The sequence below is a fragment of the Myodes glareolus genome, chromosome 3, assembly GCF_982192425.1.
Source record: "Myodes glareolus chromosome 3, mMyoGla1.1, whole genome shotgun sequence".
NCBI lineage: Eukaryota > Metazoa > Chordata > Mammalia > Rodentia > Cricetidae > Myodes > Myodes glareolus.
The window spans coordinates 102,761,167-102,782,256 of NC_142028.1; the positions used below are offsets into that span (position 1 = coordinate 102,761,167).

Here is a 21,090-nt window from a genome sequence, read left to right on the forward strand (position 1 = left end):
ACTGAGCCTTGGTTCCCTAGCCTATCCCGAACCCCCGGGCACCAGCAGCATGGTATTCACCAATCAGGACAGTTTCCGAGTCCCTCCACCGTTTAAAAGCAGCTGCCTCTGGGCCTTTCTCTCTCTCTCTCTCTCTCGCTTTTTCCCTCTTGCCTTCTCCTGCTCTCCCTTTCTCGTCCTCTCTCGTCCCCCATTCCCCCTTCAACCGAGTGCTCCAATAAAGTTGTGATTTGGGAAGAATTCTCGATTTCGTGGTCGTCCCTGCTTGCTGGTCAAGAGGTGCGTCTCACAGATTTTAAAATTGGAAAATTAAAAACCTAACAGATGATCTTATTTCTTAATTTTTTTTTATTAGCTCACAGAGAGAGTGGTCATCCTTTTTGGGGTGATCACCAGTCAAGAGGAAATCCAAGAGAAATATGTGGTGTGTGTTTTATTCATCTTCTGGAATCTCCTGGATATGGTAAGGTAAGTAAACAAGGTTGCTGGGCATAGTGGGCATGGTGCACACCCTTATCTCAGAGGTAAAGACAGGTGGATCTCTGTGAGTTCAAGGCTACCCTAGCCTACACAGCTAGTTCAAGGCCAGCCAGGACTTGAGGCCAGACAGGACAGAGTCTGTCTCAATCATCAATCAATCTGTTAAAACAAGGAAAAATTGCTTCAGTGAGATGAGTAATGGCTGCTCACGTTGGTTACTATGAATGAGACAGAAAAACAATCTCTTTGCATATTATTTATATTGAAATAGAAACATATAGGTAGAGCTTCCCACAATGGACACATGAAAGAAAACAAATACCAATTTTGGTATTCCAAGTACAAATCCGAACCCCCAGGTTCCCAGCATGAGGCTTTGCCAGGACACTGACCTGGAATGAACTCACAGCTATGTGCTAATAGAAGACACTTATCAAGGCTCCAGCACGCATTATTTTAATAAGCAAAACAGGACTTGCATTACTTGTCAGAAGCCAAATTTGGTGTCAGTTAGCTTTGGTTGTCAACCTGACACCTGGGAAGAGGGGAAACCTCAGCTGAGGAACTGCCTCCACCGGACTGGCCTGTGGAGGCATTTTCTCGATTGTTAATTTATGGAGGAAGGACCATCCTGCTGGGGGCCTGGAAGCAAGTAAGCAAGCAATGTTCCTGGTCACTTCTTCAAGTACAGCCCTGACTTCCTTCAGTGATGGATTATGACCTGGGAGTCTTTCTTCTCCCACATTAGTTTGGGTCAATGTTTTATCACAGCAAAGAGAATCAAGCTACAATAATTGGTTTCTGTGACTCCAGGAATATTTTAAAATAGGACCTCATTTCTCTGGGGAAAATGTACCCCATATCCATTTCTGTACACGACTCCAGTGGGATCCAATGGCTGGCTTAGTCATTCTGTGGCATCCCAAGAACTGCTGCTGCCTCAAATATCTGGATGGCAACAGGTCCCAAAGAGTCCTGGCTTTTTGGCTGAAACTGTAGAAATCCGTCTTTATTCTACTGTCAATAACTTGGCTGAGTTAAAAATAAAGGCTCGACAATGGGTTGAGTCCTCGGAAAGATTGTACATTGACTTAGAAAGCTATTTAATGTTCCAAAAATAGAATTTTAAACTAGGACTTCTGTAGCCTGTGACTGCCTATTTATACAAGGCATTGACTCCTCCCTAGGGACCACAGCTTTCCAATATAATGGGATATGATTCTGTCTAACTCAGTATTCAATTTCAGGCAGACCCAACCAGAACAAAATGACTTTTGTGTTGAAAGTGGTAACAGACTTTCATGGGATGATTTGTGGACTCAGAGGACACAGAAGGATGAAACCAACACCAACCTCTACTACTTACTTGCTACACAATCTTGGGGAAAATCACTTACCTTTATGTAAATATCAAGTTTATTGGGATATAACTTACCTACCACAGATTTAACTTTTTAAAATATTAAATGTGTGAGTTCCTGTATATTCAAAAAGATGCACAACCATCACTGTTATTCAGGCAAAGAGCAACTTTATTACCCACTAGGAATACCATGCCCATATGCGCACATCTCTCCCGCTTCCCTCCTTCCCCAGGTTCTGGCAACCATTCTCATACTATCTCTGTAGGTTTCCCTACTTTATGTTTCATTTAAATGCAGTCACTGAATATAAAATCTCTTGTTACTATCTTCATTTTACTTGGAATAATGTTCTCAAGGTTTATATGGTGTTGCAGCATGTAATGGTATTTCGTGGCATTTTGTGGCTGAATAATATTCCATTGTATCACCACAATACCTCTGGATTATCCACATAGCTGATGCATATTTGTATTATTCCCACATTTTGGGAATTAAGAAATCCTTCCGTGAGCACCCATGCACAGGTTTTGTTTTCCTTAGAGTCAGAAGTAAAGCCCCGGGCTCTTCTTTTGTTTGTGTGTTTCTTTCTGCAAAATGGGAGTGAAAATATCATCTTGATCTATGTGAGATAATTTGTTTATAGAAAATAACGAACAGGGACCTTACTCAGCCCATTAAAGGCACCTGTGAAAAGGCCACAACTAACATGAGAGCTAATGATGAGATGGATGTATTCCTCCTAAGAATGCAACGGGGACATCCATGCTGTTCAACACTGCACTGGAATTTCTAGCCACAGCAACTAGGGAAAAAATGTCAGAGGCATCCAGATGGTAGAAAACTGTGAGTGACCAACAAGTTTATCAGCGTTGTATAACACAAGATCAATACAAATCAGTGTATTTCTACATATTTTCAATGAAGGCCAGTTCTGACTGTGTAATGGGGCAAAGCCAGAGACACAGAGAATGGTAGGTGCCAACTCCGGAGTTGGGTTTTAATAAATCCATCCTTTACAATAAGTGCAAACAGCTCTGTCTTTTCAAGAAGCCTAGCTGCTGCTGCACAAAACGAGCTTGGCTTTTAAATAAAATTGAAGTCATTAATCATGGAAGGTTATAATTGTAATTTCTTGGAAGGAGGTAAGAGCTACATTCTCGTTCTGTTCAGCTGTATAATTATCTATGATCCACTCAACGAGATAAGCCAGGGAGACAGGTTGCCCACCCCACGATACGCCGCTTTTACCCTTGTCCTTGCTTAAATTATAGGAAATAAAGCATGTAATTCCCACACTTCCAATTTTATTCCAGGGTTTAATTTGTAGGAAGGCATTTTCTTCTCTTTATCTCAGACAGCAGCAGCAAATGATACTTATGAACTACCCATTTCCTTCCAGGTACACATACAGCATGCTGTCAGTCATAGGAACATCTTACGCTATCTTGACATGGCTCAGTCAAACGCTGTGGATGCCAATTTACCCACTGTGTGTTCTTGCCGAAGGTAAGAGTCCTGTGTTATAGTTCTGACTCATATAAGCCACTGATTTCAAATTGCTCACTAATTTTTTTTGATGAAGAAACAGCTATTTATTTTTGATAGTTCTTGGCTTACTGATGATATCTTCCACTGTCTATTTCCTTGCTGCAGAGAAACCATTAAGAAGTTCAGTGGGGGGTGGTGGTGTACACTTGTAACCCTTTGGGCAGAAACACCAAGGTCAGTCTGGTCTGCAGAGACCCAGGACAGCCACGGATACACAGGCAGACCCTGCCTCAATGATTGAGAGGGATAGGGGAGAAAGAGAGAAGGGGAAGGAGGGAGGGAGGGAGGGAGGGAGAGAGAGAGCAAGCCCATACTGGGCTAGAAATAAGCATCCATGTCCAGGTCTTTACCTTCATTAAGTATGAGTCTGGGCAACTCATTTCACCTCCAAGTCTCCAAACTGGGTTGAGCATGTAGAGAAGGTAGAATTTAATTTGTTTTAATACTTAAAAATTTGGTCATCTCTGGCTAGAGTGCTTCTCACCACCTCCTAAACGCCCTACTTCTGCCAGTGACCATTTGGCCACCCTCGCACGAGTCTCCCCTTTCAGAGGGGTGCCACCAACTTTTCAGCTAAGGTGGTTTCCCAGTGCAGCACCACGGATTATTATTTTATAGGGTATATCTCAGCTGCAACTAGACATTGTATGATTCTTGGTTACATGTCCATGTCCCTCATGGAATAAGGAGTCAGTCTGGTATCCCGCTTCTTTCCTTTCTCAAACATACATTGGCATACATGCCCAACAAACAGGAGATCAACTACTGACTCTTTTAATAAAGCAAAATTAAATAACCAAAGTGAGCAGTTTTCAAAGAACCTGAGGCTAAGCAAAGAACAAACACTCCCCAAGTCGTGGATTTGACAGGCTGCGGGGAGTTTCTTCTGAAAGTCAAGATTAAAGTTTTTAAATAATGAAAAAAGCATGTTAAAGTAACTACAGGCCAAGAAAGACATTATAAAGAGAGTGCTGTTGTGAATAATAGCCATAGTAGATGAGGACTGGTATAGAGAAGAAAGCCACACAACGTTTTTCTATTTACTTATGACTAGAGACAATAAATCAGGATTTTAATTTTTCTTTTGTTTTTAAAATTAATCATTAAAATTTGGGATATACTATATTCAGAGAATCTAGAGAATAATATTTTACAAAGCATTAAAAGCAGCAGCAACAACAGACTCAGCTGTGCATTCTTTAAGAATGGAATCCCTCATTCATGGAAGATTTGCTAAGTGCATTTATTTGCCTTGGCATATGGAAATACTATAAAGCACATAGAAGATTGGATGCTGGAGAGGATAAGAGGTTTACATTAGGAGAAATACAACTGTAAGATGTATGGCAATGTGCGTTAATAATAGTGTACATTTATTTAAAAAGAGTAAATTCAGTCATCTCACTACAAAAATGAGATGTTGAATACTAGCTTTCATCGTTCAGCACTGCATACATATATCAAAACATCACACCATTATCCATATATATATATTATGAATTGTTAATTAAAACCATATTTGCAAAATAAGTGTTTTCTAAAGACCATATAATGGATTCTTTTCCTAAAAATGAGGATGAGTAGGTATACAAGAAACACTTCTCTTCTTGGTGTTCAGCCTTTTCCTTTTGAGGGAAGCCTGTTTTTCTTTTACTAGCCTACAATCTTACTCTCCCCAAAGCATCGGCAGAAGAAAACCCAGGCATATAAAGGCATATACACAACACAGTGTTGGTGAGGACTAACCCCAGACAGGGCAGAAGGGGCCTGTGATCTGTCCTTCGCATGTGTCGACTGTTCCAGAGTATAAAACCAGACAGGGAAGGAAATCTACTTAACTTTTAATAAAGTTAATAACTCCTACTTAATTTTAAAGCTGTAATTTTCATGTCTGGTAAATGCAACAAATAAACAAAGCTCTCATAAATATCCAAGCAATCACTTCTATGCCAGAATGCTTGAGACTTGGCGACCACCTTTGTTAAACTTAATGGCATGTGTGGTGTCCTTTGGAAGCACTGCACCAATGCCACCCAACCCCTATCTATCTGCTTCAGCTACAGACTGAATTTATCACATTGCAACCACTTTTTATTCTGAAGCAACTTCAGACAAATAGGAAACTGTAAAAAGAGTGCACCACAAGGTTGGAGAGATGGCCTGGCAGCTAAGATCAGAGGCTGCTCTTCTAGAAGTCCTGGGTTCAGTCCTCAGCACCCACGTGGCAGTTAACAATTGTTTGTAATTTCAGTCCCAGAGGATCCACCACCCTCTCCTGGCTTCCACGGGTACTGCATGCAGTATATTTACAAACACGCAGGCAAGATAGTAATACACTTCCCCAGATGGCAGCAGCATGTCATTTTACTGCATGAAATGTTATTTAAAAAAGTACACATATGATATAGTTTGATGGATCCTCTATTTGTAACACTAAACTCGCCTCTTCCCACAGACTAATTTACGCCAACATTTCTCACAGTTACTCCAGGTTTGTGCTAAGTTCTTCTAGGGCTGACGAGAAAGAAGCCGTTCTCAGGCCAGTTGTGGCATGATGGGAGGTCTGATTCATCACTGCAGAGCCTCTCAGAGTCTCCACTGTTAAACGTGTGTCATCTCATGCCAAGGGGAAAATTATGTAGCGCTTTCTATACCTGACGGTCTCCCTATTTGTGAGCGAGGCAAGAACTGTATATTTAAGTCATCACTTTAAGAAGTGCTACACAGTCTTTCTATGTAAGCAAGGAATGTGTGGATTCAATAGCAGGTATACAATGGGCAACAGTTTACTAAGTCAGAATGCTGAAACAATTTAAGCAACAAAAGCACTCCATAGACTTCTACATCAAGTTCCAGCTTTAACTAAAGGATTCAGCAACCCTCACAAAACTGTTATTGCTGACTCAAAACCTCCTTCATTAATGCTGCACATGCACACACATTTCTGTAACTTGTAAGAGAATCTTCACCACCTTTGTTCTCTTCAAACAGCATTTACCATCTATCAGTCACTGCCTTATTTTGAGTCGTTTGGCACCAACTCCACTGTGCTGCCGTTTGACATATCCAGCTACTTGCCTTACGTGCTGAAGCTGTATCTCATGATGCTCTTCATAGGTAAGCGGATACTTTGTTTTTGCATTCTTCTTGTAGTTTATACTGCCGCTGACTTAAGCAGATAGGTAAGTGTGGGGAGGACTAAAATGGAAGCCCAACACAATGAACTAGATAGTCTGGTTAAGGCCCTTGCAGCTTTTCACTGTCCAGCAACAACAACTCATAGAAAATATGCCTGCAAGATGCATGATATACAGACATGCTTTTTACCACAAAGATATGCCTATAAAACAACATGCCAAACAGAAGGAATACCTATTTTTTTTACTTTTTTCATTTATACCCATTTTGTTTTATGTTTGGCTTTACATGCTAGCACTCGCTAGCAGGCAAACAGGAAGTTGGTGACAAAGGCTCAAGGAAAACTATGAACAAAAACTTAAGTTGTGGGGAGGGAGTGGATTGATGGCACCATGCTTAGGAGCACACTTGCTGCTCTTACAGAGGACGTGGGTTTAGTTTCCAATCCCCATAGAGCTGCTCAGAACCATCATGATTTCCAGGAGATCCACACCCTCTCTTCGGCAGCAGGCACGTGTGTGGTGCACATATATACATGCAGATGAAACACTTATACACACAAAAGTTACACTTGAGCCAGGCTTACTGACACATGCCTTTAATTCCAGCACTTGAGAGGCAGAGGCAGGGAGATCACTGTTAGTTTGAGGCCAGCCTGGTCTATATAGTAAGTTCCAGGACAGCAGCAGGGCCTGATAGAGAAATATTGTCTCAAAAATAAAACACAGAAACACTCCTCTCTCTCTCTCTCTCTCTCTCTCTCTCTCTCTCTCTCACACACACACACACACACACACACACACACACACCTACCTGTATGGATTTCAGGATGGCTGAGTGTTTTGTGCCACAAAGAGAACACCAGCAATAGGTTTGGAGCTACTTTTTGAGGAGAGTACAAGAAAACACTAGGAGAAACCAGAACACTGTAAGATTAAAAGACATGGCACAGCAATAGATATACAATATTTGAGTATTTGCCATGCTGTACTACTAGGTGGGAAGGAATCTCCTTCTGCGCAAGGGCGAGGGAACAGAGTCCCAGCAAACTGTGTTAATGCAGGGGATTAGATCCCTTACCCTCTAAGACAAGGGTATGGTCAGTAGAGTGCAGAATCATAGCAGAATTGAGACTAACCATCCCTCCACACACATACAAGCATAGGTGCCTCCCACTTACAGGGTAAGGCAAGCCTTCTGTGGTTCTATTACTTCTCTGACCACAATAGTATCTGTAGTGGCCTTGAGCAATGCTAAGGCTTCAGGGCACATGGCTCAAAGAAGACCACAAAGAAACTAAGGTGCTGGCTGCACCCTGCTTTCACTTGCTCCTACAGACAAACAGAAGGTCACTGAGAAAGTCCAAGGAAAAAATTTCTTGAAACCAATGGAAATATAGGAACCCAAGCCTATGGGATACATCAAAAACAGTATCAAGAACAATGAATAAAAAACATAAGTATTTCAGATAAATAAGTTACACATACATCTCAAGGGCTAAGAAAAACAATTATAAACCAAATTCCAAATGACTGTATGAAGAGAAATAAAAATTAGACCAGAGGTAGACAGAAAATAAGTACCACTAAGGGTCAACAAAATAAAACTAGTTATTTCCTTGAAAGAACGGAAAAAAGGCGGATAAACCTTTCAGTTAGAATAACCTCCCCCCAAAATAGAAGATCCAAAGAAATAAAGTTAGACATGTTAAAGGAAATGCAGAAGAACAGTTGGGATTATTTTTAAAGCCTACCTGTTCACAAATTGGAAATTGGAAATATTTCTAGATACAAGAGATCACCTGAAATTCAGCCAACAGGATATAGAGAAGGGTATAGAAAAGCCTGAACAGGCTAGAAATGAGTAATAAACTAGTAATAAATCTCGCAATGCAGAAAAGTCAGCATAAGATGGCTTCATGGATGCATTTTACCAAGATTTAACCAAGAGCAACCAGTACCCTTTCTTCTCAAATTAATAGGCAATCATTTGGGCCAACATTACCAAAATGCAGAAGAAACTACAGCCCAACAGCCCAACCAACAGATGATGAACTCTTAACAATATATCAGTAGATCAGAAGATCACACACTGTAACTAGGCTTCATTCCCAGCTTCAAATAGTTCATTCCCTACAAACCAATAAACTACCATATGATATAAAAGTTATAAGTAGATGTAAAAAAAATCATTTGATAAAGTTTACCACCCATTCATGGTAAGAATACAAGAACAAGTTATGTATGACAAACTCAGAACTAATATTATACCGAATATTGAAAAACAAAATAATTCCTCTATTATCAGGAACAAGACAAGATGTCCAGTTTCCTTGCTCTTTTTCAGAGTCCTGTTCATTTTAGTCAAAGCAATTAGACAAGAGAAAGAAAGAAAGGCAGATACACAGGAAGGACGGGAGTCAAATTATGCATGCTGTGGCAGATGCATAGAAAAATGTACACCAGCGACAGCGGCTCACACCTGAAATCTCAGCACTCCGGAGGATGGCACAGAGGGTTGTCCCTCTGAGGCCAATCTGAGCAAGAGAGGGAGACCTTGTCTTAAAAACAAAGTAAAATAACGAAAAACCACAGGGTGCATTGTGGGACAGCTAAAGACTTCACCAGAACCATCAGGAGAGAGAAACAGACTGAACAGCAGGACAGAACCAGCAGAAGCAGCCCTTCTCCTGGGCAGCACCTAGGGACATTCGCACTCCACAACCTTCTCAAAGTTCATTCAAAATGACTCTGTCTACTTAGGTCCCTATGTTTCTAATTTCTGTCTTTAAAAAAAGCCCTTCCACACATAATGAATTTGCTAAGGAAGAATTGAAGAACAAAATCTAAATCGCAATAACCACAAACTACAGCTCTGAACAAACTAAGGAAGTACTAATCCTTTCCAACAAAGGCGCAAAGCACTGGTGAGAGAGCCTGAAGACACTAAGAGGTGGAAAGGTTGCCAGTTTTCATGGGTTGGCAGCAATCATTAAATGTCCATATCACTCAAAGTGATCTAGGGATTCAATGCAATCTCCATCAGAACTCTGTAGACATTTTGAAGACCGAGATCATCACTCAGTGGGTAAGAGCTGTGCTATACAAGCATGTGGACCTGGATTTGAATCCCTAACATCCACCAAAAAGCTAGATGTAGCCACATACCTATAGCTCTGGGGCTGTAGGAGGTAGAAACAAGAGAATTGCTGGGACTTGTTGGCTGCTAGCCCAGCTCCAGGTTCACTGAGACCCGGTCTCGGTGGAATAAGGCAGGGAGAGGCACAGTCAAGAGCGAAATCTTCTTCTGGCCACTACATTTGCACACATGGCATACATACCAGCATACCACACATGCAGTACCATAAACACATACTCACACATAAGCTTTTAAGAAAATAATTTTAAAAAGAATAAAATAATAAATAACATGCGTCACAGAACAACAACAAAACCCGTAAAATTAGTATGTAAGCCCCAAACCCTAAAGCAGAAAGAACAAAGCTGGAGGTATCTCAATACCCAATTCCAAGACACAAGACTCAGTAACAAGCAGTATAGTATTGGCATAAAAGACCAATAAAAAAGGAAATAAACATGCCAACAATAACAGTACACATGAGAGAAACACATGGTGCTGGGAGAACAAGATATACCCATGCAAAAGACTGACACATGACCTGACCCTCACCCTACACAGACGTAACTCATAATTCAAAATTATCAAATACTTTAATGTAAGACCTGAAACTCTGAAAGTAACAGTGGAAGACTTCGAAATATGATACACGCGATAACTTTTTGAATAAGATGTTAATAGCTCGGGAAACATAAGGAAGAATTAATGAGATGACAATAAGTCAGAAAGCTTCTACACAGCAGACCAAATAAAAGAGCAAAGGAACAATGTACAGAGAGGAAGAGAACTGTCGCCAGCTACTCTGGAGATACAGAGATCTTAAAAAATTTAATATGAAATAAGTAATACAATTAGAAAATGTGTTTGTGATTTGAGTAGACTTATAAAGTATATGTTTACACCATCAATTACTATGAAAAATATGTTTCCTTTTACTAACCATCAGGGAAACACAACCAGTGAGCTAACATTTCAGCCCAGGCAGACTGGCTGTTACCAATCAAACAACAACAAAAACAAATGCTAGTGAGGATGTGGAGAAAAAGAAACTACGGTTGTCGGGAATGCAAATTAGTGTGGCTACTACTGCAGCAGTGTGGAAGTTCTGCAAAAAATCTAAAAATAGAGCTACCGTACGATCCAGCTGCCCCTCGGAGGACAGAAGGAAGTGGAGCTAGCAGCCACGAGAGAGAAGGCATACCCGTGATATTTGTGGCACTATTTACAACAGGAAGATAAGGAACCAGCCCACGAGTCTGCCCACATGGACGGATAGAGAAAACACGGTGCATGGATCACACAGTGGGACACTCAGGCAGCAAGAGTAATTGCTGTTATTCTAGGACATCGGATGGAAATGGAGGGCATGTTAGCGAGCCAGAATGTTCTCTCTTACGTGTGAAAATGTAAAAATTAACATAAGAGTTGAATTGTGATTATGAGGGGCTGGAAGAATGACAGAAGGGAGGTGAGATGTGATCAGTGCATGTCACGTGTGGAAATAACCACACCAAACCCACTCATATACTACAGTAACGTATGTAGGAGATATGCAATCAGAGGGTGGAGCTACTTAAGAGTCATTTAATCAAATGTAGTGTGGGCTAAGAGAAAATTATATATGCACAAACTTACTAACATTGCTTTCCAAGAAACTGGGGGAAAGACTTCCATTATTAGCTTCACCCTTCACAGATTATCAGGATACTAATCATGTCTGCGAGGCAGCAGCTTCCAAGTGTAAGAGTACCACACATGAATGAAGAAGAAAAGCAGACAGTTTAGACGCAGTACGGAAAGCTACTAAAGAAGAAGGGGAGGGGAGGGGAGGGCTAGCCTGCAGTAGAATGAGTTGGACGGAAGAGTTTGCTTGCATTCCCCTTCTACATACAATCTGGATGGTTCTTCATTGCTCTTCTTGAGCCTCCCTTGCAGCTGTGTAGCTCCTAGAATTCAAGCAGCCCCCTGCCTGTGTCCTAAAACCACAGACCCTCTCAAAGGAGTGGCTAACCCACCTCACTTTCTTTTGCACCGTAGGTATGTATTTCACCTACAGCCATCTTTACACAGAAAGAAGAGATGTCCTCAGAATCTTTCCTGTCAAGCAGAAGAAAATGTGAGGCAGCGTTCCTGCCCATCACACAAGAGAGGAGACAGGCTGCTGGGTCACCCTGCAGCAGACACAGCCCTGGGCATATGCTAGGGAAAGAGAACTGAGAACTTGACAACAATCTGTTACATGGATTCCTGCAGGCACCGCATATTCTGTTCCACCTCGACCGTGCCTTATGAACACATCTTCCACAGGCACAGCACACCTTGCTGCACCAGGTCTGGGGGCTTCAGTGTGTGAGGTCTGAATGTTTCTGTGCAAAGTTAACGAGTAGTAGATTCAGTGGAGTAAGTTCAATTGACTTGAGAAGCCAACTGATTAACTTCTGCAATCACAACTAGCAGATTTATAGGAAGGCAATGCTGTTAAGCATCCTCTTTAATTCTAGGATAACGTAAGTTATCTATAGATAACCCCTCTGCCGCTGCCAGTCTTAGAGCCAAGCAGCTTGAGCGTTACGGATACGTAGATACTCTATAGACAAATGCCCCTGCCCTTAGAGTCAATCACTTTGAGCATTATGTATACTTAGATATCTATCAAATGTCTTAGCTCAGCTGCTGCTATGTCGCAAAGTGCACCCCCTCCCACAGGACTTGGTTGTCCTGTGGCTACTACTGCAGCAGTGTGGAAGTTCTACAGAACTTTATGGTTTACAGTTCTAGAGGCTTGGACATCCAAGAGCAAGATGCTAGCCAGCTCAGTGAGATTAGTATAGATGTGAGCTGTAGACCTGATCAGCTGCTCTAGCAGGAACACTGCTAGCTTGTGCTGTAGCTAACAGAAATAGGAAGACAGTTGGACCTCTTGGAACTTGACAGAACGGACCCTTGAACTCTTTGATACATCTCCAAAAGATACATTCTGATCCTGTATCAAAGATGATCAGAGTTGCCTCCTGAATTACACAGGGGCAACTTATTAGTCCTAATTTGTATGATGATGAGTTCCCTAAGAAAAATGGGGCTTCCACTCCAGATGTCTTTTCTTCCTCAGCTTTGACTACAATCACCTTTACCAAACCCTAAAAGGTGACATTAGCATCTTAAAACTCTTCCATCTTTTACTTAATGTTAACATTACTAATTCAAGTCATAAAATGTTTTTAGCAGCCCCTTGGATACCATGGGGCTATTAAGTTATGACTGTAACATGATTTCAGACAATTGCATGGATACCCACATCTTTGCCAAATGTACACTTTCCAAATCCAATCTGTTTGGATACTTCTTTGAGGCACAATGTAGCTTTAACCTTACACTGATGCAGCCCCAACTACTATTCGTCTTGGCAACTCCTGTTTTCAAAAGCTGACAAGAGAGGACTTGAAACCAAGACTCCTTTATGTAGTTAAGAACATGGTCTAAAAAAGAAACGTCGGCTTGCTTGTGTAAAACTAAGTGGAGTATCTTTATCAAACATTTAACTCTCATTTGGGGGTCATGCAGGTAACCAGGAGGGAGGCTATTATTTCATTGGCATACCCTTGAGTTTAATCTTTAGAGTTACCAATTTAGAATCCTTAGAGGGTCATAGGCAGAAAACCTCATGACTTCCATCCGTGACTGATCAAAACAGAAAGAACTAGAAAAGAGGAGACTGAAGATTATTCTGTTTCCTTCTTTTTGTAAACTTCTGTTTTCTTGTGAAGGACAGGAGGAAATACCAGGTTTGAAAAGAAATCGGGCTGAAAAGACACGAGAAATCTGAAATTTGAAGTCTAGGCAGATTCTTCCTTTCCTGGGCATCAGCAAATGCTTGGTTGCTGATTCACGATGTCTCCAGTGCCCACTTCCTCTTCAGTGCTCACAGTCTCCTGTGTTCCAAGGTAGCCTGGAATCCACAGCTCTTTAATGCATGCAGACACACTTGGTTTGCTTCACTAGTCTCAAGCTTCCCAGTGCCCAAAGCCTGGTGTTTCTCTTAGCAGATCTGCACCTTAAAGTGGGAGCCAAGGTATCTGATGCAGTAGCAATAGCTTTGGATCTAGGCTCTAGGATCTTGCTTTTAGGCAAAACTGTCCCACTTACTAAATATATTTGCTCCATTTTAAAATAGAAAACAATATTCCCTGGGCATTGTTGCAATACTTCAAACAAGCTAAGCCAAATGAAAAGTCTAGTGTACTGACTTTCTGGCACCCAATAGTTAAATGCTAGATGTCTTTCAGTCTCTATTACACATGGGATGAGAAAAAAGCTGGTATAAATCACTACCACTTCTTTCTCGCTTGGCTTAAACCTATTTCCTTATAGTCCAACTTGTAAAGAAATTATATATCTGGAAAATAAAATTAGTAGTGCTACTTTGAACGTGCCAGGTGCACTTTGGGACGAGAAGATATGCGCCACCTGTGAGTAGTAGCAGTTGCGTGGTGTTTGTGAAGCCCCAGGCACTGTGCGTGGCAGATACGAAAGCACCTGGCGTTCAGTATCACGACTTTTCCTCCTAATGATTACCTGCTTGTACATTTATATGACTTGTTGCAGACTGAGCCCATGTGAAGTCACAATAATTAGCACAAAATTAAAATGCTGCCTGAGTTTTTAGCCACTGCAGTAGCTGAGACTGTGATATCCCTCAAACCTTTAGGCCACGGATCACTCTGGTGAAGGGAACGGGACTTGTAAAAAGGGTGATCTCCTGAGGACACAGCTTTCTGTTTTTGCTTGTCTAACATCCTATCATCTTTCTCCTGCGGAAACCTAGTTCAGATGGTTTGCTGGGGCTGCCTCCCCTGTGACTTAGGCCTTGTCACCGAGTGTATCCCACCTGCCAGGGACCAGATACTTGTTCAGAGAGTTACATGGCTTCTAGAGTCCTCACGGTGCTGCTTCTCCCATGGTTGTGGGGAAAAGAACCTTTCTTTACCTTTGAGGTTGCTGGCAGACACCTTGCCAAGTAGGAGGTACCATCTCCAGAAGAACAGATCAGCATCACCAGATTCATCAGACCAACCTTGAATTTCTTTGTGAACTCACAGTCTCCTTTGTGGCTACTGTTATTGTGAAGCAGATAACTTCACTTGCACGCATGACAACCAAGCACAGGCGTTACACCTGTCACTGAGGAACCTAACCTGGGTACCAGTGGGTGTCATGCCTAGCGATCTGAATGTGCTTAGCAGTTCTCTTAAGTGTGTTTTATCAGCAAGGATAAAATCTGCCTAACTCACTGACTCAGTGACTTCTTCTGTGGCTAACAAGGAAAATTGATCATCATACCCTTGACACTTCTATGGTTCACTTTCACCGGCAAACCACAGACTTAAAAATAAAGGTTGCATTACACAAATTTCATAAAATTATTTTACTAGAATTTAAGGGAGAAAAAAATATAATTCAGTTTTCACAAAGAAAAGGAATTTTTTTACAATGAACTCAGGTCACACAGAAATCATGTTCCTATTTTTGCTTCAAATACCCGGCGTACCCGAGTAAGGCACCCCTTTTCTGGCCACACACAAGGTGAAATGTAAGTATGAAGCCACCTTCTCATGGTTTCTAACTGAGAGGATCAGTTCTCACCAATCTCAGACACCAGTCCTGAAAACCTCTGTCTCTCTGGTCCGTCTCATTCAATGCGGATGCTGCTGGCTCCTGGGATGTCACCAGCCATATGCTCTGGTCCACACAGCCTTCTTCTTAAACTCCGGCAGAACTCGCAAGGACAGGAGGGTAGCTAGGAGGACAAGAGCACAGAGCACACAGATGCATCTGACAGAGCTGTGGTGGGTCTCACAAGGTCATTTTATCAAAGGTGTCAGAGCGGAGGTTGGCACTTCCCACGCAACTAAGTCTTCAAGACTAACAATGATTTCCCTCAAAGCTTGGCAGAATTTAGAATTTTAATAGTATCCCCCCTCATAAAACCTCACGGGTTTTACAGATTGCAAAGGTAATTGGCATTTTTTCTTCTTTTTTGAAAGTTAGCCTATAATCAGTAAATAGGAAAGTCTGTAAAACTATTGCTGTTTGGCATGCTAGTGATATTGTTTTTCTTAATGTGTTACTGTTTACATGAGTATGTTCCCTTTGTAACAATTTACTTTAAATTTGTGTTCTTTTATACATGAACACAATTATCTCCATTAAATGCTTAAAGAAAAAACTCCACACCTATAATAAGGTTGAGTTCATGTGCTCAATGAAGCAAGTACACCACACTAAATTTTATATGGACATGTGTCTGTAAGGTATGTATTTCCTATTGTGCTATGGGACCCAAGAAGCAATTTAAAGTAGAGAAATTCAGAATTATATCTTTTAGTAATTAGTACATATTTCTTGTCTTATTCTAGAATATTAATATATTCAGATATTATGTAAAAAGTAAGAATGTGAAGGAATGTAGGGCACCCAAGTCAATCCAGTAAGCCAATGACTTTGTGATCTAGTAAAAGTGTGATTCTTTAAGTCAAGTGATGTTGTCTTTATTGATATCAGTTGTTAGCTTTGTAACTGAAGACAGCATATGTTTGAAACAATCACCAGCCCAGACTCCCTGCAGCACACAGACAGAGGGACTCGTATTGCCAACTCCCTAGAAATGGATAAAGTGAAATATCTTCATCACAGCCTGACTTGCAATGAGGCCCTGTGCTGTATGAGAATCATATTAGGCACTGACCCTCATCTGCATGCTTCCCGTTCCCCCATAATTCTTGGTTCTTTAGTAATAATAATACTATATTTTCCTTAAAGTAAAATATGAGTATATTCCAAGCTAGATAATCACCACAGGGTAGGCCAATGGAACGGCACTTCTCAGTGCAATCATGTCTTATGACATTGCAGTAGCCATTGGCTATGTCCAGAACCCAGGACATAGGTGACAAGTTCAAGCTATCTCAGATCAGGAGACCAAAGTCAAATCACACCTCGTGTCTAAGTTTAGGGCTCTATAAAACTTTCAGAAAGATCTTCCACATTTGGGGTTTCCTACAGTCATAGTGTGACAGTCCATGGAGAAGTATAAAACAAGGAAACCCTGGAAGTGCTTGACAGCACGGGGAATGCCTAGTTCCCTAAGCAGCACCGACTATTACTAGGAGCCAGTCTAAGAATTCATTTTAGAATTTAAAAATAATGCTAAACCATGAAAGGTGAAACCAGAACTATCTACTGCACTTTCTCAGCTGTTCCAGATCACAAAGATGCTGAGTCCTCATATCCTGGATGGAGAGAAACCTAGAAAGGCATCAAAACTGTCTCCAGAACTCTGAATTTCTGCTCATCTTACTTTTACTTTCCTAAATTTTGTAAATTTTAACTATTTTACCATTATAATAAAATAACTAATACCATTTATCTAAAAGTTAAGTTGAAATGCACTTATTCTCCTTTTTAACCCATTTTTCTGACTTGCAAGGTCACATTAAGGACATTTTTTGAAGCCATGTGTCCAACTATGCTCTTCCACATCACAGCAATGTGTGATTTACCCCATGTTGGGCATAAAGCATGAAGTAATTAATACCTTTCAAAAGATCCTTAGACTTTGCTGCAAAGGCTTCGTTAGGAATTTCCATGATGCTAAATAGCCAGTCAATGAACTAGGGTGAAAAAGAACATTGTGAGTGACGTAAGTCCCACCATCAGCATGAGATCAGTGGTCTCTTGGGTCTGCAGACATGAGAAGAAGGGCAACAGTCTTCTAGCAGTTCCTGCTGAGGCTGGAGAAGTAGAAATGAGACAGGAAGACTGAAGGGTGGAGGGATACTGAGGTGAGACGGCCGAAAGACACAGCTCCCAAACCAAGTCTAACCCATTTCCCCTACAGATATAAGTGAGCTAGGCGTGGGCTCAGAGGTCTCTGTTTATCATTAACGTTATCTCTAGTCACCCTGACAGGCTGTGAGGTTAGTGACCTTGCCCGAGCCACCTTCCTCTCAATGGCAGAGCCAAGATTTGAGCCTAGCTACCCCTGGCTGCAAAGCTATTCTTGGTCCATCATGCTACTCACTGGTTCCATATGCATTTTGGCCATGGATAATCGGCTCATAAAATTTCCTTCCTTGGCTTGTCTAATAACTTACTGGTAGACTAATAGTCACTACAAATATATAATCAACTTAAGATGTCTATCCTTTATCCAAAGTGAACAGTGTCTCATTCCGGAAATAAGAGAAGAGACTACATTTATTTTGGTTAAAAGTAGAACAAAAAATGCAAAGCTTGCGGCAGCCTCCTAATTCTTATCTGACTTAATTCTGAAAGGTCTTTCAGCTGAGACACTCAGTGGAGGTTAGGCATAACTAAGGCCGGGTTCATTGTTCAGAATGCTTTTAAGGATTAATGTTCATATTTCAAGAAAAAGCAACAAATTATTAGTTTAAAGCTTTCAACATCATAAAAATCCAGTTTTGATTAAATGGGATTCAAAAAGAATCTTCCAATTAGTTGTATTAAAGACATGACAGAGCCAGATAAAGCCAAGCAAAGGAGACAATGTTCCCATGTGTTCTGCTGAGTTTGCACACTGGAGGACTAAATCCCAAAGAGCTTCCTATGACACAGGCTTTCCTGAGGTCAGGGGTGATGGGATCGGGTTGTAATAAAACCCTGATCAGGCTCTAGAACAGGCCAGCTATGGCAGGTACACACAGTGGCTCTGTGAGATAAAATAAGCCAAAAGGAAGCTGGGTGGTGCACACCTTTAATCAAAGCACCTGCAAGGCAGAGGCAGGCGGTTCTCTGTGAGTTTGCGGCTAGCCTGGTCTATAGAGCAAGGTTCCAGAGCTACACAGAGAAACCCTGCCACAAAAAAACCAAAAAGAAGGGGAAAAAAAAGAATCAAGCCAGGTGGTGGTGAAACATGCCTTTAATCCCAGCACTTGGGAGGCAGAGGCAGGCGGACCTCTGGAAGTTCAAAGCCAGCCTGGTCTACAAGAGTTAGTTCCAGGATAGGCTCCAAAGCTACAGAGAAACCCTGTCTAAAAAACAAAACAAAACAAACAAAAGCCAGACGGACCCTTTACTGTGTTACAGCAAGAGAGCTACTCACTCTAGACCTACACTTCCTCTAGAATGTTCTGAGCCTCCCCTGGACTTGCATCTCTCTTCCACACAGCAAACCATCCTAAATCTTGAGCTCATCTGCCTATGTGTCCTGACGTCAAGGATTGGAGGTAGAATGCATCCATTCCCCCTAGGATCAAGAGCATGTGTCCCTCAATAAATGAATGAAGACACAGGCTTTATCTCTAGCTGCCCCTCACCATAAAGGGTTTCTGTTTCTGTTGGTGTTGTCTCTAGACAATAGACACCACGAGCCTGGGCTGGCCTCGGTCTCCAGGACATGGCATAGAGTGATACTTGGGGCTGAGTATGAAAGCCTTTGATGTGATCCAAGCTTTGTTTAATTCCCACTTCCATCCTACAGCAGCAAGTGCTGGAGACAAAAGCCGGCCTGCCCTGCTAAGCAGGCAGCTGCCACCCCTCACCTTCTGGGTCTGTTCCTTCCACGGCTCTTTCTGTAGCAGCAGTAGCATGCTACTGGGAAGGAAAGTGAAAACCTCCTGCACGGTCACTCTATGCATCGGACTCCTGCCAAGCAAGGCTGCTGCTGGCCCACTAGCGCCATTCTCCCGATGCCATGGCAACCAACTGGCACTGAGGCCAAGGAGAAGTGGGGCCTCATGGTCTGCCCACACCATCACCGCAGCTGCAAATATGAGCAGCAAGAAGTCCAAAGCCTGTTAAGGAAATAGAAGTGACATGAGCTCATGTTCTACTCAGAGTGACACAGGTTCGCGAACACAGCCTCCACCGTGATGCAAGGCTGTCTTCCCCTTCTCTCACCACTGCCCCAGAAGAGGAACCACCCTGAACAGCAAACTCAGCTCCATGCTGACTGCAGAGCCGCATTGTGCTTCGGAAGGTTCCTTGACTTTTCCCTTCTGTGAGGCTGGATCATTCCTCCAACACTTCAGGAGAAATATAATTTATTCTTAATCATATCAAGATCTAAATACGTCACCATTTTCTGGTGCTTTAAAGAGCTAAATAAACTTAAGAAAGATATTTATTATATGGAAAAAACTGATTTTTAAGAATATGAAGCATTCAATTTTATTTTTAAACAATAAAAAGTTTATCTTTAGGCATTTAAAAAAATCTGTCTGGAATCTATCCGCCTTCAGACTACATTAGATACTTGTAAAAAACTTAGACATGGTAATGGCGACACTTCCAAGATGCTGAATTACTGTGATTTCAATTATACTTTAACCAGCTAATTTGCATGCTAAGTATTTTGAGATTTTTGTAAAAAAACAGAAAGTTAATAAAAGCTCAGGAAGTAAGAAAAAGAGACTGCATTAGCTGAAAAAGTTTTTCAAAAAGTATTTTTCAGTCTCTCAAGATCCTAACTGATGAATTAAAATTTTAATAAATTCAGGTGGCATATGCCTTTAATCCCAGCATTCAGGAGGCAGAGGCAGATGGATTTCTGTGAATTCTGAGGCCAACCTGGTCTAAATAGTGAATTCCAGGACAGCCAGGGCTACACAGAGAAACCCCATCTCAAAAAGCAAGAAAAAAATTAATAACTTCAAAAAGACACAAAACTCTTTAGACAAATAGTACAGGATTTCAAAGAACATATCAGGCTATGTAAATCATTCTCAACCAGGAGGAATGCCTCCAAGGAAAATTAAGAAGAAAAAGTGGGGAAAAAGCTATGTTTGTCTTATTGGGTGTTTTTACAACTACCCATTACAAGAGGCCTTTTCTTTGGGGGTATCATAGGTCATGTTGCAGATGTGATGCAATCCTACTCCACGTGCTGTATGCAGGTGTTGGCACACACTTCAGGAATCTCTTCATCCTAGGTATTTTCAGTCACATGTGAGCAGAGAAGAGGTCCAAGCCTAGCATTTCCCCACAAACTGTATGAGAACCCTCTTTTCTAACTAGAGGTCATATGCATCCAAGAACATGTTTTGTTAAAAGTATTTCTCACCAGGGTGGGGCGGAAGGGGGCACGCCTTTAATCCCAGCACTCAGGACACAGAGGCAGGCAGATCCCTGAGTTTGAGGCCAGCCTGGTCTACAGAGTGAGTTCTGGAACGGCCAAAAAGATCTCAAAAGACAGTCCTGAGAATCTCCAGAAACACAGCAAGAGTCATTGCTGACTGTGACAACAAAGAGTTGTTTCCAGTGTTTCTCATGACAAGAAGAAAAGCTGTGAGAATGTGCTTGATATTGGGTCTTGCGTGGCCCCAAAGGCCCTGGCTTCCAGGTTGAGCAGGAGACCCTGTGGAGGTGGTAACTAGTGGGAGATCTTTGTGGGGCCCCAAAGGCCCTG

The 21,090-nt window shown here is 41.7% G+C and overlaps 2 protein-coding genes across 3 annotated transcripts in view; one reads left to right on the top strand and one right to left on the bottom strand.

The window, feature by feature from the left end:
- The window catches only part of Hacd4 (3-hydroxyacyl-CoA dehydratase 4), a 28,466-nt gene extending 11,369 nt beyond the window's left edge, over positions 1-17,097 (top strand). Inside the window, exons 4-7 of one of the 2 annotated variants that reach the window (XM_087904863.1) lie at positions 356-468; positions 3,244-3,350; positions 6,384-6,509; positions 16,919-17,097. In XM_087904863.1, the coding sequence (XP_087760989.1) occupies positions 356-468; positions 3,244-3,350; positions 6,384-6,509; positions 16,919-16,974 (402 nt within the window). In that variant the 3' untranslated portion in view covers positions 16,975-17,097. Of the gene's footprint in view, positions 1-355; positions 469-3,243; positions 3,351-6,383; positions 6,510-11,705; positions 16,202-16,918 lie in introns of those variants that run through there. The other variant, XM_048453053.3, reaches the window with a different exon arrangement.
- Focad (focadhesin) overlaps positions 15,076-21,090 on the bottom strand; it is a 297,602-nt gene continuing 291,587 nt past the window's right edge. Inside the window, exons 42-44 of the mRNA XM_087904862.1 lie at positions 19,226-19,477; positions 17,260-17,335; positions 15,076-15,462 (exon numbers count right to left, since the gene is read on the bottom strand). Of these exons, the coding sequence (XP_087760988.1) occupies positions 15,389-15,462; positions 17,260-17,335; positions 19,226-19,477 (402 nt within the window). The 3' untranslated portion in view covers positions 15,076-15,388. The remainder of the gene's footprint in view (positions 15,463-17,259; positions 17,336-19,225; positions 19,478-21,090) is intronic.